Source organism: Oncorhynchus mykiss, chromosome 17 (genome assembly GCF_013265735.2).
Source record: "Oncorhynchus mykiss isolate Arlee chromosome 17, USDA_OmykA_1.1, whole genome shotgun sequence".
Taxonomy (NCBI): Eukaryota; Metazoa; Chordata; class Actinopteri; order Salmoniformes; family Salmonidae; genus Oncorhynchus; species Oncorhynchus mykiss.
In genome coordinates this window covers 22,234,289-22,249,338 of record NC_048581.1, presented here as the reverse complement: position 1 = coordinate 22,249,338, position 15,050 = coordinate 22,234,289, and the positions used below count along the sequence as shown (strand labels likewise).

The following is a 15,050-nucleotide window of genomic DNA, read 5'->3' as shown; positions in this document are numbered from 1 at the left end:
AGCATAGAAACTATGGAAACCTGTGAGCTTCAGTATCAAACAGCCTTATATGGACTACAGTACAGTAGTTATCCATTGAGACAGTACTGAGGATAAAAACCTTTATGGGATAGTTTCCCAGACACGGATTAAGCCTGGTCTTGGACAAAGAAGCACTTTCAATTGAGAATCCTTTTTAGTGTCTGGGAAAGCAGCCTTCCGGCTCCTACTCCTGTTGGATGGGGTTAGATGTGCTTAGATCCCATAGTCCTGAAGGTCGTGGTGGCACAGTAATCCTGCAGCCTTGGCCTCCTCTCCACCTGCTCTAACAGCCTCTAGCCTTCCCATACAGATTTACAACCCTGAATATCTCCAGGTCTTTCTACTGCACGTAGCCTTTATGGTGTGTCTTCTGTTGTTGCCCTTGCTTAGCGCTGGCACCGTGGGCCCTCACACACACACACACACACACACTGGCAGCACACACACACCGCTACCACAATAAAGTCGGTAGTTGGCACCGGGCAGTGGCAAGCTTGGCAGAACAACCAGGTGTCTGACTGCATCTCTGTCGCTAGCCCGTGAAAACGCTAGCGGCTAACGGCAGGGTGCGAACCCGGCACTGACAGAGAGGGAGAGGAGAGGAGAGCTGGGCTAGCGTACAATAGCCAGGCTGAGGAGGGACGGCAAGCGCCCCGGTGTTAGGAGCACTGAGGAATGTACAGCTTTACCTTCAGGGTGGAGGAGTTTTAGGGATGAGGTAATGGTCGTCTCGTCTCTGCCCCCTAGCTTCCAATGGCTTTATAAAAAGACACAAGGAACAGTCGTTGAGTTGTTTTACCAATTTGTGGCTTAGGCAATTATTTTATCTTTTGATTTTTTTTTTTTTAAATAGTATTTTGACCTTTATTTAACCAGGCAAGTCAGTTAAGAACAAATTCTTATTTTCAATGAAGGCCTAGGAACAGTGGGTTAACTGCCTGTTCAGGGGCAGAACGACAGATTTGTACCTTGTCAGCTCGGGGGTTTGAACTCGCAACCTTCCGGTTACTAGTCCAACACTCTAACCACTAGGCTACCCTGTCGCCCCGTATGAAGGGGCTTATAAATGTATTGTGTGTGAGAAGATGGTCCTATCTGCCCCCTAGCTTCCAATGGCTTCATAAAGAGACACTAAGTGCAGTCATTGAGACACTTGGTGCAGTCTCCCACTTTGTGGCTTAGGCTTACCCTAGAGAAATCAATAGCATGTGATTAACCAGTGACACAAAGTTTGGTCTCATCAAATGAGTTCACAGTTCCATTCCACCCTTTACAATCAAGTCAAAGTGGTTCGACTGATTTGCCTACTTAGATTCCCCATTGATGACTTTGTTTACCTGTCTGTTTACCTGCTCATTTATGAACACTATCTCCAGGACAGTCTCACCATAAAACATGAACACTCCATTTATGAACACTATCTCCAGGACAGTCTCACCATAAAACATTAACAATCCATTTTTGTCCCCCTCTTTCTCTCGCTTCATCTCTCTCCCGCTCGCTCTCCCTCCCCCAGAGGACACGCTGAAGCTCCACAATGGACCAGCCAAGAACAGTTATATGGAGCAGAGCTTCCATGGCCTCAACCCCGTGCTCAACATCCCTGTACACCTGGGCCAGGTGGAGCAGGCTAAGCGCAACGCCGCCCTGACTGGCCCCGCCTTGGAGCACTGGGTAGACGGCCTGGTGGGTGCGATGTGGGAGGCTGGGGACGTGTGTTCCACCTCCATGACAGGGGGACCTGGAACATCCTGCCCCGTCATGCAGACCTGCGCCAAGACCCCCTGGAGCTCGCTCAGCCCGGACCCCAAGTCCCAGCTGGTCCCGCCGCACGCCGACGGGCGCATCAGGTAGCAGTAGCGCCTCCGGCTGGACAGGAGGCCACACTGCAGGTCTTAAGTTTAAATAATTTATTTTTTAAATCTCCTTTTTGTTTTATTTTTATTTTTCAGTCGACGTAATGGATCACATAAGGAGAGAAAAGACGGAAGTTGTGTTTTTTTTAAGGTTGGTTGGAGGTTGTAGGAACGTTGAAGAGGAAGAGAATGTCTGGGGAAGGTTCTGTGGTGTTTCAGACTCCTGAAGTCTTCCTCTTTGGGGTTTTTGCCGGCTTTGTCGTGTTCTGTTTCCCAATGTATTTATTTTAATCTCGCCGCTGAGTTTACTGTGATTGATGCTGTGTCCGACGTAGAGACAAATGTTGCTTTGCCAAGCACCTAGTAAGGCCGCCTAGTCTGCTGCTAAATGGAAGAGCGAGTGAGAAGTCAGTCAGAAGTCAGAGTGTTCGGGTGGAACAGGATAGTCGACACTGGTAGTGGACCAAGTTCTGGGCCCGTATTCACAAAGCCTCTCAGAGTACGAGTGCTGATTTAGAATCAGTTCTCTCTTTTAAATCATAATGAATATGATTATATAGACAGGGCGGGACCTGGTCCTAGATCAGCACTTCTCCTCTGAGGTGCTTTGTGAATACGAGGCCTGCTTCTCAAGGTTGGTTTGGCTTACATGTAGGGAGATAGGGAGATAGACTGAACCGCAACCTCGGAGGGTGTCGCGAAGATGTATCTTTTTTTTTTAAAAAGCAAAATTCCTTGCCTCGATCTTTGCGTATGACTGACAAAGTTACAATGGCACAGCACTACTTATTGATTTTCAGTGCCTGAACAGGAGAAAGGTGTGTTGGTGTGACTGGACTATGGAGTGGCCTTTGTGCCAGTAGAAGTTGAATTCAATTCATGAATGATTGAAACTAGATTCAGTTTCTATTGGCACTGATATCACTCCATACTGGACAGCCTGAAACTTGAAATGAAAGTATATCAGCTGTGCTTTCGCAAGAAAACAGACTCTCAAGCTTATTTTATCATTTCCTTTTCTAAGATGTTTTGTTCATTTGTTTTTAACGACAGTTTATGTTGCAAGTATGAAACAGAATATCTCTTAAAGTTATTGTCGAGTGAATGGAGTGAGTTGTCCACAAGTTGCTATTTATTTATAAGTTTATATAAATACAGAATATTTTTAGTCAATGACTAAATGACTACAACGCTGCTTTGGCAGCTCGATAAACATTTTTTTTGTAAAGAGAAACTGCCTTTATTTACAAAGGCCAATGCCCCAATGAACCTGTATACCTATTTTGGGCGCAACAAACCTAATGCCCGCCTGTGTGTCCGTGTTGTCCGGTCTGAATAGCTCTTCCTGTCTTGGTTCTTTCGTCGACTGTTTGCAAAGTCTTCATCACACGGGGAAGCACCCAGGACTGAAAGGTCACAGCTTCCTCCTGACAACCTCCCCAAACAGAGAAGTTAACAAAAAAAAGACAGAAACACTCCAAAACCTCTCCAACGTGTGTGTTGAAGTCATTTCGTGGCGATGTTACATTTCCTACTCGGTTCCGTGTCAGTACCAGGATGTTAGTGATTGATGATGCTGTTCATGGTGTGGCAAAAATGGAAACAAATAGTGAATTATATCTCGATCAAGGAACTGTTGGATTGGGCCCAGTCATCTTTGGTTTTCACCTGTTCTACTACATGCTAAGTTCTTTTGCTGCCATCAAGACTCTCTCTCAGTTGACCACAGTTCAAACATAGCCTATAGCACAGTGCCCCCTTCTCCAACCACCATGGAGGGTAACTACGATCTGCCGCTTCGCTTGTTTGGCTTCAACTCAATTCTCCTCACAACCTAATTTGGTCCCAATTTAGAATCCAATCTGTGATTGTCAACATGATTTGGCAGTCAAACGTGCTAAGTGAATGTTTTCACCAGGGCTCATCAGCGATCATTAGTGAGTTAATCAATGGCCCAAGTTCACCTTTGGACCTTGTTGGATGTATCGATCCTAATAAGTGTCAGACCTGTCACTCAAACTTGAACTGTTGTGTGTTGTTGCCATGGTTACAAAGAAGGGCAATTTTGCCTATATAGGGCTCACCAGCTTCTAGTGCTAAAACCCAGAAGTGAGTTACCTCTGTTTTTTTCAGACTTTCCTATGGGGAAAGAATAGGGGTTTTGAGATAAACACTGAAAATAAGGTCTGAGGTAAACACAGGCTTAGGAGATCTTGTATGTTTTGTTCTATGAGATAATAGCAGCCAGTTAACATGACCTTTATTCATTATGAAGCCTTTATGTGCTTTTTTTATTACATAAATGCATCCAAATTCACAAAGTGACGTTAGCTGATGAAGATTATCTCCTAGAACAAAACGTATAATATCTCCTAAGCCTGTGTTTACCACAGACCTTATTTTCAGTGTTTATCCAAAAACCCTACAAAAATGCCATTCATTTTCCCATAGGCTTTGTCCAACAAACCATGGAGGATTTAGTGCCTACAAAAAAACACCGTTACTATTTCTCTGTATTAGCTAGCTAGCTAATAACATAACATAACGATATGACCCTGACCTCCTTTTACTGGCAGTGCCATTATCACATTGAAACAAATACTTTGCCCGTTGTTCAAAAGTACAATTATCATTCTCGAGAAGTGAATTGAAATATGTTACTCGGTGTAAAAGTCCTATTTTGTTACAAAAAAAATAAAGAAAATGTACATAAATATTTTGGATTGAAAATATGTTTAAAACTCATTCTATGTAAATACCGATGCAGTGTGGAAAGATTATGAAGTGGAATTATAGTAAAAGAAGAACTGATAGCTAGTGTTACTTGTTGGCCACAGAGTGATTTTAGGTATATAACCTGTTTCAATGTTTTGGACAGATCTAAGGAGTAAGGAATGACTCAGAATTGGGTAAAGCTTTTAATATTATTCTTCGCCTTTCAGAGAACATCATGACAGATTGTTGTTCTCTCTGCTGGAATGTATTGTTCAGCAACTGTTGCACAAACGTCTCTGAACTCAACGTTTCCCGAAGTGTCTGGGGAAAACGTCAAAGTTTCCTAAAGTTTCAGGGGGAAACTCTGTGCCTTAGCCATCTATCTATACTCCTGCCTAGGGGACTCTTCAAACGTTCTGTCCGTCTATGAGCATTAAATTGTTACGGTCGTTTTTACTTTCCACAAAAAAAGTGAAAGAAGAGCACCAAGAGTTAGTCGTTGTGATTTGATGAAATCTGTAACACCAAAAAAGATGTCCTCTGTTGTAAATACCATGCCTTCTTGTCTTTCGCTTTTACATTTTTGTGGATTTTTTTTTTTTTTTGTTGGTACATTTCTCTGACTGCTTTCTTTTGAAATAAAAGAGCTCTCTCTAAATCTTGTCTCGTTATTGTGTGGATTTCTATGCTTAAACACTTCAGGTTTATGACATGAGTTGTCACGAAATCCTTGTAACGCGTGTTCTTCTTCATGATGTATGTACGTTTAAGTAGCCATAATTGCATCTTACTCTGGAAAGGAAGCGTAAATTACACCGTAATTCAAGTGATAGCACGGTCAAACAGTTAAGTCATTCCCACAGTTGTTTAATAATCACCCCAGCTTCACCCTCTTAAGAATTTGTTTAATTACCTGAAGTTGCTTCCACATGTTTTCCATGACTTAACTGAAGAATCAACCTGCCGTCGTCAGCTGTTGAGCACCAGAGACGCGTACACTATGCATGTGGCATCTCTCCTGTTTTCAGCCTATTGACAGAGAGTGGAGAGAGTTCAGGCCTTAAACAAATACTGTACCATATGTCTCAGAGGCAGGCAACCGTGTGTAGATATAAAACAAACCACCTCAAACACAATATGCAGTAGCCAGAGATTCGGCTTCCTCTTTGCCTTCCAGAGATAATACATCAAGAAAACAGGGGACCTCACCAACAGTCAAACAATCCTCTTTCAATGTGCTGTGCGATGAATGATGCCACCGTCGTTTGTGGAGGTCTGACCAGAGAGAACCACTTGGGGATTCTGTGATCGTCTTCCCATCCTTCGTCATCAGAACAGAATAGGGGTTCTGTGTGATCCTCCCGGGCCTCTATCATCACACACGATCACAGGGTGTACTGAGCCTCTGACAGGCCCAGATCAAAGGGACACTAAGATCTCACGACGATCCCACAAGACTCCGAACATGCCGGATAATTAGTCCATGGTGTCTGGAAGGAGAGAGTGTGCGTCTGTGTCTGCTTGTGAGTGTGAGTGTGATATCACATCTGTGAGGAGTGTGTCTGTGTGTGTGCGTGCATGTGTATACAGTACGTGCATCCGCCCGCGTGTGTCACATCTGTGAGGAGTGTGTGTTTTAGGGGTGTGAAGAGTTTCTAACAATGTACATGAGCCACATCTTGCAGATTAGTTTTATTCACTATCTCTGACATGAAACAAACCCTTAGGTCTCCTCCAACACATGTAAAACGTGACAGTGAGACAACGACAGGGGTATCACTGCCTCTCCTGAAGCGCATCACATTAATGTGACAGCCAACATTTAAAAGGTGTTCTAATAAAGTTCAGAGATCAAAACGGAATGGGAACTGCATCACACATGAAACAACTGAGGAGCTAATGACATAAGCAGCGTATCCCTACAGGTGTTGGCGTGTTGCACACAGACATGCTATTCTTCCCGCTTTTGTGCTTAACGTTACGTTTTGCTGATGTGTACTATTATCGTGGGTCAAAATCGAATGAATATGTTTGAAGATGTTTTCATCTTCAACATGGCATTTGTCATAGGAGCAGGGTTTAAAGTAAGGCGGTATGGTCCAGTATGGTGTCCAGGCAAAACAAATAGTGGAGGTAAACCGTAGGGGAGACCAGGGTACACCGTAGGGGGGACCCGGGTAAACCGTAGGGGAGACCAGGGTACACCGTAGGGGAGACCAGGGTACACCGTAGGGGAGACCAGGGTACACCGTAGGGGAGACCCGGGTAAAATGTAGGGGAGACCCGGGTACACCGTAGGGGAGACCAGGGTACACCGTAGGGGAGACCAGGGTACACCGTAGGGGAGACCAGGGTACACCGTAGGGGAGACCAGGGTAAAATGTAGGGGAGACCCGGGTAAAATGTAGGGGAGACCCGGGTAAAATGTAGGGGAGACCCGGGTAAAATATTGGGGAGACCAGGGTACACCGTAGGGGAGACCCGGGTAAAATGTAGGGGAGACCAGGGTACACCGTAGGGGAGACCAGGGTACACCGTAGGGGAGACCAGGGTACACCGTAGGGGAGACCAGGGTACACCGTAGGGGAGACACTGCCATGTTTAACATTTTGTGTGGCAGAAATAAGTTATAATAATAATACAAATCATAAAATGTATATTATTTTTACTCTCCATTAACGGTCCCTTCTCAACTTACAACAACTGAATGTTTTGTTTTTGTGTGTGTGTGTGTGTGTTGAGAGAGATGGAACAGTGGTGTGTGTGAATGTTGGACATGTTCACTCAATCAGAGTCACAGTGGTATAGTGGTCCTGGGGTACAGGCTTGGTGGGCCCTTAATTTGCATTCCCAGCACTGCAGCCAGACCACATTAGGCTTGTTACAACTAACCCTGACCCTTGCAGCCATTAGCTAGCTCCAATTTGAGCTACATGTTAAAACTTTAGAATTGCTAACTTACATCAAATATATCTACACAAACTGGTTATAACCCTGAAATAAGTTTGGTGAATCTAACAACAAAACAGTTGATGCCATCGGAAAAACAAATTACTTTACCTCAAAATCAGATTTTTGTCAGTTTATCACAGGGTCTTGTTTCTTCACGAGGTTTGAGGATAAACTGCACATGTACACAGGGTAACAACATGATGTTAGCTTGTTCCTGATTGGAGATATTGAGAGTGTTATAACTGTCCCGTGTTACAACCATCCCCGGTCTCCCCTACCTGTAAAACATCAGCCTATCACGATTAATACAACACGCCCCCCAAAATATAGTCTTTACACCATTATTATACAGTGCTGCATGTCAGCCGCACGAAGAATGAGCGAATTGATTGGAAACCGGGTGGCATACGCTCCAAATTGCGTTCGCGTTTGAAAAGAACACTTACACATTGTCAAGGCGGAGATGAGTGGCCGAGACGCTCGCAGACAAGGGAGATTTTGTTTATTTCACTTTGTTTTTTAAAATCTATTTCACTTGCTTTGATAAATGTAAACATATGTTTCCCATGCCAATAAAGCCCCTTAAATTGAAATTCAGTGGATGCATCAATTCAGTGAATGCCTAATGACAATCGTAGAATGTAATTACAATCAGTGGCGATTTTAGCATGTAAATCTTGGTGGGGCAAACAAAAAAAAATGTGGGATGCATGCCAGCAACACCACTACACAACACTAAACAATACATGAATTGCACTATAACGGTGACAAACGGTGCCCACAAACAGCATAGTCCCAACAGCAGTCCCAACACCTTACCACTGCTACACCTGGCTATCAGTAGAGCCTTGTCTGGCAGTGAAACAGTCCATTCAGCCTCATTTACTGCCTTTTCAAAAATATATAGCTGATATGGCTGACTTTTCTCTCAGAACAATAATATACTGACTAGTTTCAGAAGACCGTTATTTGTTTCTGGCCATTTTGAGCCTGTAATCAAACCTACAAATGCTGATGCTCCAGATACTCAACTAGTCTAAAGGCCAGTTTTATTGCCTCTTTAATCAGACAACAGTTTTCAGCTGTGCTAACATAATTGCAAATTGGTTTTCTAATGATCAATTAGCCTTTTAAAAAGATGAACTTGGATTAGCTAACACAACGTGCCATTGATGGTTGCTGATAATGGGCCTCTGTACACCTATGTAGATATTTGTTTTTAAGAATCAGCCGTTTCCAGCTACAATAGTCATTTACAACATTAACAATGTCTACACTGTATTTCTGATCAATTTTATGTTATTTTAATGGACAAAAAATGTGCTTTTCTTTCGCCCCTTTTCGTAAGCCGATTTTATATGGATCAGACAACATCGTATTTATTGATCTGTTTGTCAGTGTCAGCAGAGTAGGCTACCCTGTCATTTCTGTAGTATAAAAACAAATGTCTGCGCGCACTTGGGTGTCCCGTACCGGTAAGAAATTAAATCTACTTTCATCCCTGGATCTGTGAAAGCATATGCTGCCATAAAGTGTGCTCTGCTCTAGGGAGCAACAGTTTGGAGATGTGAATATGTGCAGTGCAACAACCTTAGGGCATGGAAGATAGCGTTAGCGTCTTGGTGAGAGAGAGCAAGAGAGAAAGAGTGCCGTCTCATAGAGTGAGAAAAGGGGAATGGAAATTATTTCACAAAGAGAAAGGGAGAGAGAATGGAAATTACTTGACTTTTATCATGTTCTGATTATGGCCCTTTTTCCTCTGGAATCTTCCCACAGAATGACATCATTCAGGGCCAGTTGTTGATTGAAAGCTCCCTATAACCTACTGCTGCTTTCTGTTATTGATGCATGCTGGGATAGATAGACTCCTGCTCATCTCATTGATCAACAGGAGAAAAACATTGAGGGTGCATTCAAAATAACACCCTACTACCTATATAGTGCACTGCATTTGTAGCTGCCATTACTATGATCTGCAATGACAGATAATCTCATTGATCGAGCAGACAAAAATACATTTGTACCAGTGTCCGAAATTGCACCCTATTCCCTACATAGTGCACTACTTTTGACCAGAGCCATAATATGGGCCCTGATCAAAAGTAGTGCACTACATAGGGAACAAAGCGCCATTTCTGGATAAAGCCAGCTCAACTCATTGATCAAGCAGAGAAAAATATATTTGAAATGAATAATCAGATTATAAACACATCAGGCTCTGTGTGATTCCCCTGATTCCCACTGCCAAGCCAATAACTCCTACTAGGCAGAAGACAACAAGGGTGATGTTACCGTAGCGTTGAGTTAGTCTGGGCACTAAATATTTTAGTGATATCTCAGTGTGAGAATGTAGCTAGGGGAGTGAAGCGCTACGCTAGGCTAACATTTCATTATTCTCTTCTGCCTGATATAACGATGGGAGTGAGGCACTAAGCTAGCTAGCGTCTAGCTGTTAGCCTTGTGGGAATTAACGAAGGATGGCGAGGTGGTGGTGGGGTGTCACATTAAGAGCTGTTGGAAGAAGTTGTTGATGAACAGAACAAGTTACTATCTCAGTAACAAAGCAACGCCATTAGGGCTAGGGAGTGCCGGTGGGCAGGCAGAAGGGTTGTGTGAGGTGGGACTGATCTGCGATCGTGAGGAGATGGGAGAGCATCAGTGCATCAGTGGATTGTCTTGTTACACCGGCTGGAACAAGGTGTGTGAGTGGTAGCTGGGAGCCAGAGGCAGAAAGGCAAGCCTTTTGACTTTCACAAAGCACATGTACGTGAGACAGCTGGGGATGTAAGCTGTCAAGGTTGGGAGAATTCACCAGAGTAAAAGGATGTCCCTTAGATTTCTGCTATAATGGGTTCTCACACTCATAAAGTATGCATTAAAAGAAAAGATATAGGCCTATATAATGTACAGAAGTGTAAACACTAAATGGAAACTGCTAAAATCTCTTCTATCCTCTCCCTAATTCACTAATAATTAATTTTGTTTGTAAATCATGGTTTCAATAAGCTTGACTGAAGGTATATCATATAATAAACTTGACTGAAGGAATATCATACAATAAGCTTGACTGAAGGAATATCATACAATATGCTTGACTGAAGGTATATCATACAATAAGCTTGACTGAAGGTATATCATACAATAAGCTTGACTGAAGGTATATCATACAATAAGCTTGACTGAAGGTATATCATACAATAAGCTTGACTGAAGGCTACACTGCAAGCATCAACTTCTGAACTGTTCAGCTTTAGTTGTAAGAAAGAGGATGTGTTTCATGGCTTGGCCTAGCTAGGTTCTCTAGCTAGGTTATCTAGCTAGGTTCCCCCATTCTGTCCTGCCCTACAGTAGGGAAAGTAAATACATGCTTCCCCTTCTGAACTTCGGTTATAGGAAAGTTTGAGGCTTGATCCTCCAGTTGGTTCAGCAAAAGCAACCAGCGCATATCAGGCCCTTCCTGTGGGAGAAAGTGAATACTGTAACTGAGCCAGCAAGGCCAGCCAGGTCAGTTAATCCTTGTTCACACGGCAGGCCTTAATGCTTCGATCGGTTTTGTTTTTCAAATCCGTTTGGGACTACTGACTGTCCAAACAGCAAGTGACCCAATCGGATTTGTGTGTTCAGACAGCATTCATTTGCTGACATGTCTACACTAGTTGTCATAGTAACAACGGGTGTGTGTGCAGTGGTGTCGGCTGATTGGTGGTGGTGCTTGTGCTTGTGCTTCCTATCACTCAGAATGCATGGAGCAAGCAAAGGTGACAACAATGCCTGCCATGGACCTGTCCCAGTTGCTTTGAATCATCAGAATTCACAGAACACTTCTTACGCCTCAAAGGATAAGATGACCCAACTTTCAAAACGAGTCCTAGCTAGGTAGCTGTTTAGCACATTCACTCATTTGTTTGCAAACAATTAACAAGCTAGTTATCTACCACATGTTCGTGTCATACTGTCAACAGGGTGGCTAGCAAGCAACAGTATATTCCAAACAACAGTCTAAAAACCACTGAGAGGCCAAATAAAATCAGATGACACCATCCAGACAAGTCACACGGCCAGGAATCTGATTTATAACCTACGGAGGTGGTTTGAAATGTCAGTTTCCCATGTGCTTTTTCTCTATGCAGTCTGCGGGGACAAAGAGCAGATTCTATTCGGATATGCAAATAAATGGGATTTGAGTCACTTCAAACTGCCAGTGTGAACAAGGCTCTAGTGTGCTCACCGCGAGTCAAAGCTCTCCGTGATGCACACTGATTCACACGCACACGCGTGCCGGCATCATCACAACGGAACGGCGGCGTGAAGAGAGAGACGCCAGCCGATGCTATCAAACACTTCGATATCAATACCCTCTCGGAAATAAGTCACAGTCCGTATCAATTTTCTGTTGCAGAGTGCAGTCAAACCAGAGAGAGAGAGAGGGAGAGAGAGAGACATACTGTACACCTCTCCCCAGTCCCGGGATCATGAACTGGGTTAAAAGCAGGAGATGTGTGCAGTGCAATAACAGTGGCTGCCATTGGCTTACGCTAGCATGCACACACACACACACACACACACACCTGCATGGTACTCTCATACCCACAGGCACCAACAGATTTATCATTCTGACTGAACAGATTATATTCCATAAAATGGAGTCAAGCGCTATCTCCGCTCTGGTCCGAGCACGGAGGGTTTTACTTGGGGCGGAATATAAATGTTTATACAAATGCCACCCTGTTCCCTTTGTAGTGCATTACCTTTGACCAGGGCTGGGGTCAAAAGTAGTGCACTATGTAGGGAATAGGGACGCAACCTAGGGACAGAGGTGGGGAAGGACATTCCTGTTTTAGATGATGCTGTAGTCCTGTGATCTGTATGTAATGTAAGCTCTTAAATAGTGATGGTGAAGGTAGAGAGGGTATGGTGTGTGACCAATGGGAGGCCATGTGAAAAGCAGATATTAGTATAGGCCTAGACAACGACAGTACAATATGAAGCTGAACGTGCTTCTCCGTTGGAAATCCCAGATTACACTTGTAGGTGACGTCATAGCTAGCTAAACTCATTCGTAGAAACATGTCATCGGCGAACTGCTCGTGAGCAGGCCGTCAAATCAAAGGCAATCCTTCGATTTTTTTTTACAAAAATTAAAACGTGTCATTTTGTCACTTTCACGAGGTTGGAGTAATAACATGTTCAGCCACTTAATACACTGGCTGGAATCTAGGTTGTGCATTTAGATTGAGAAAATGTACAACTAAGGAAGAATTTTTCACTTCTCACATTGACTTCTTAAACCCCAAACCCCGGCCTGTTCTACTTGGTCTGTTTCGCAAGCGCTCCCGGAAGTCTTGTGATTTTGCGCCTCTGGGTTTAGAAACTCTGTTGCCTAGTATCGTGTGCAGGGGGCCTATATCACACTTACATATAAACTTATATACACTGTTATATTGTACAAGACCCAATATTGACAGACAAATTGCTTCGACTACTTTCTGTCTAAGCAAAGTTAAGGCTAGGTAAGGCTGATTTTAGACATCTGCATTGTGTAGCATTGGGAAACTGATTTAGTGGGAGGAACAGGAAGAATGCCCAGAGCAGATTTGAACATTCCTATCAGCTATGTGCTCAAGCAACATTGTACAGTAGAGACAAGAGAGAGGAAGGAGGAGAGAGATGGAGAGACATTTTCAGAGAGAGGAAAGAGAGAGGAAGAGGATAGAGAGAAAGGGGGAGAGAGAGAGACAGAGGAGAGCGATTTTGGAAAGCAAGAGAAGAATAGAGGAAGGAGAAAAGAGTGAGAGAGAGTCTGAGACAAGGAGACAGCTCCCACCAGAAGTCTAAAACAACAGCGTGTGTTCCTGATGGATGGTATGGCCAGGCTGACCAGCCATGCGAGCAGCCCATTCCCCCTGAACAACCCTTCACAGCATACAGACAGAGAAGATGGAGGGAGGAGAGAGAGACAGTGAACAACCCTTCCCAGGACTGTAGGATCCACATCAGCACACAGAGAGGCAGAGATGAGAGGGGGATGGAGAGAGAGGAGAGGATGGGATGAGAGAAGGGGGAGTTGGGGAGGCAGTGAAGGATGGGGTAGAGACGAGGAGAAGAGGAGCGGGATATGGGGATGATATGGAGGAGGGGATGGGGAAGAGGAGAGAGAGAGTGAGGAGAATTTAAAAGGGCAGTTAGCAGACTTTCTCAATTATTTATTAGGGAATCAATAGAACAACAACATGCAGCGAGAGGAGAAAGGAAAAGAGAGGAAACAGGGATTATGTCCTGGGAAGAGAGGTTTCCTACTTCATTATTATGCTGCATTTGGACTTTGATGACAAGGACTGCAGTATCCATCCGCATGTCCTTGTTGCATGGAATTTAGCGCCGTTCCAGCTTTGCAATATTAGTCGAAAAATCTTTGATTAAAGAGTAAAACTGTACTACATCATCCCATCAATAATATATCATTGCTGAGGCATTTTAATTTTCATCAGAGTGACGTAAGGAAATCTTTCAATCTTACCTTACAGTACCCCGAGGCAAAATAAAGTAATGACTAATAAAGTAATAAAGTAAAGACTTTTACACAACTCATCCTCTAGATATAGGCTTCAAAACAACTCTAAACCTAATTGTCTTACGTCAGATAGAACCTTATGTCAGAAAGAACGTCATTGTCTTACGTCAAATAGAACCTCAATGTCTTACGTCAGATAGAACCTTACGCCAGAAAGAACGTCATTGTCTTACGTCAGATAGAACCTCAATGTGTTACGTCAGATAGAAGCATAGCATGACTCTGGGCTCTAGTCAATCCGTATCGGGGAAATTCAGCGATTGAAATTTAAATTCAACATTCCCGCGTGAGTGGAGACTGCCTTCACGGTAAACGCTGCATATGTCAGCTCAATCAGTAATGACCTTCACATTTCTTCAGCGAGACAGATTGAACATAGCCCTCTGTTTGCACTGGTCGGACAAGGGAATAGCGTCATGCAGGAGTAAACCCACTACTTTGAAGACAAATCTCCTGATTTATCAATTACTTTAATTGAGTTTTTCAGCACCCACTTCCCAAACTTTTCCTCAAAGGAGGTTAAAGAGTGTTATGTCCTAAACCATAACACCTGAGTCACCAACAATATGAGCAAGCTATGATTTTTTTATGTATTTTCCTGTCCCAGTCTCTGTCCCCTGTCCGATCTGGACTGTAAGTCCTAGTCAGTGTGATAGTGGTGGCTGGAATGTTGGAACTCTTAAATGTCATGAAGATTGATGGCGTTGGAGTGTAAAGTGTGGTGACATTACTGCCTTTGCTGTGCTCGTTCTTAATTCAGCCCTGTCGGCTTAGCGCTGACATTTCAGTGAGAGGAGTGTGTTTATGTGGGACTTGGTGGCTGTGTCCCATTGGCACCCTATTCCCTATCTAGTGCGCTACTTTTGGCCAATGCCCCCACAGGGCTCTGGTCTAAAGTAGTGCACTTTGTAGGGAATAGGGTGCCATTCGGGACA

At 43.7% G+C, this 15,050-nt stretch overlaps 1 protein-coding gene and 1 long non-coding RNA gene across 2 annotated transcripts in view; one reads left to right on the top strand and one right to left on the bottom strand.

The window, feature by feature from the left end:
* The window catches only part of LOC110495107 (xylosyltransferase 1), a 115,556-nt gene extending 110,310 nt beyond the window's left edge, over positions 1-5,246 (top strand). Inside the window, exon 11 of the mRNA XM_036949407.1 lies at positions 1,538-5,246. Coding sequence (XP_036805302.1) covers positions 1,538-1,875 — 338 coding nt within the window. The 3' untranslated portion in view covers positions 1,876-5,246. The remainder of the gene's footprint in view (positions 1-1,537) is intronic.
* On the bottom strand, positions 5,143-8,006 carry LOC118940362. Its single transcript, XR_005036878.1, has 3 exons — positions 7,653-8,006; positions 5,506-5,621; positions 5,143-5,384 (listed from the first exon to the last, which is right to left on the bottom strand). It is a non-coding gene; the product is annotated as an uncharacterized LOC118940362 (long non-coding RNA).
* Positions 8,007-15,050: the final 7,044 nt, after the last annotated feature.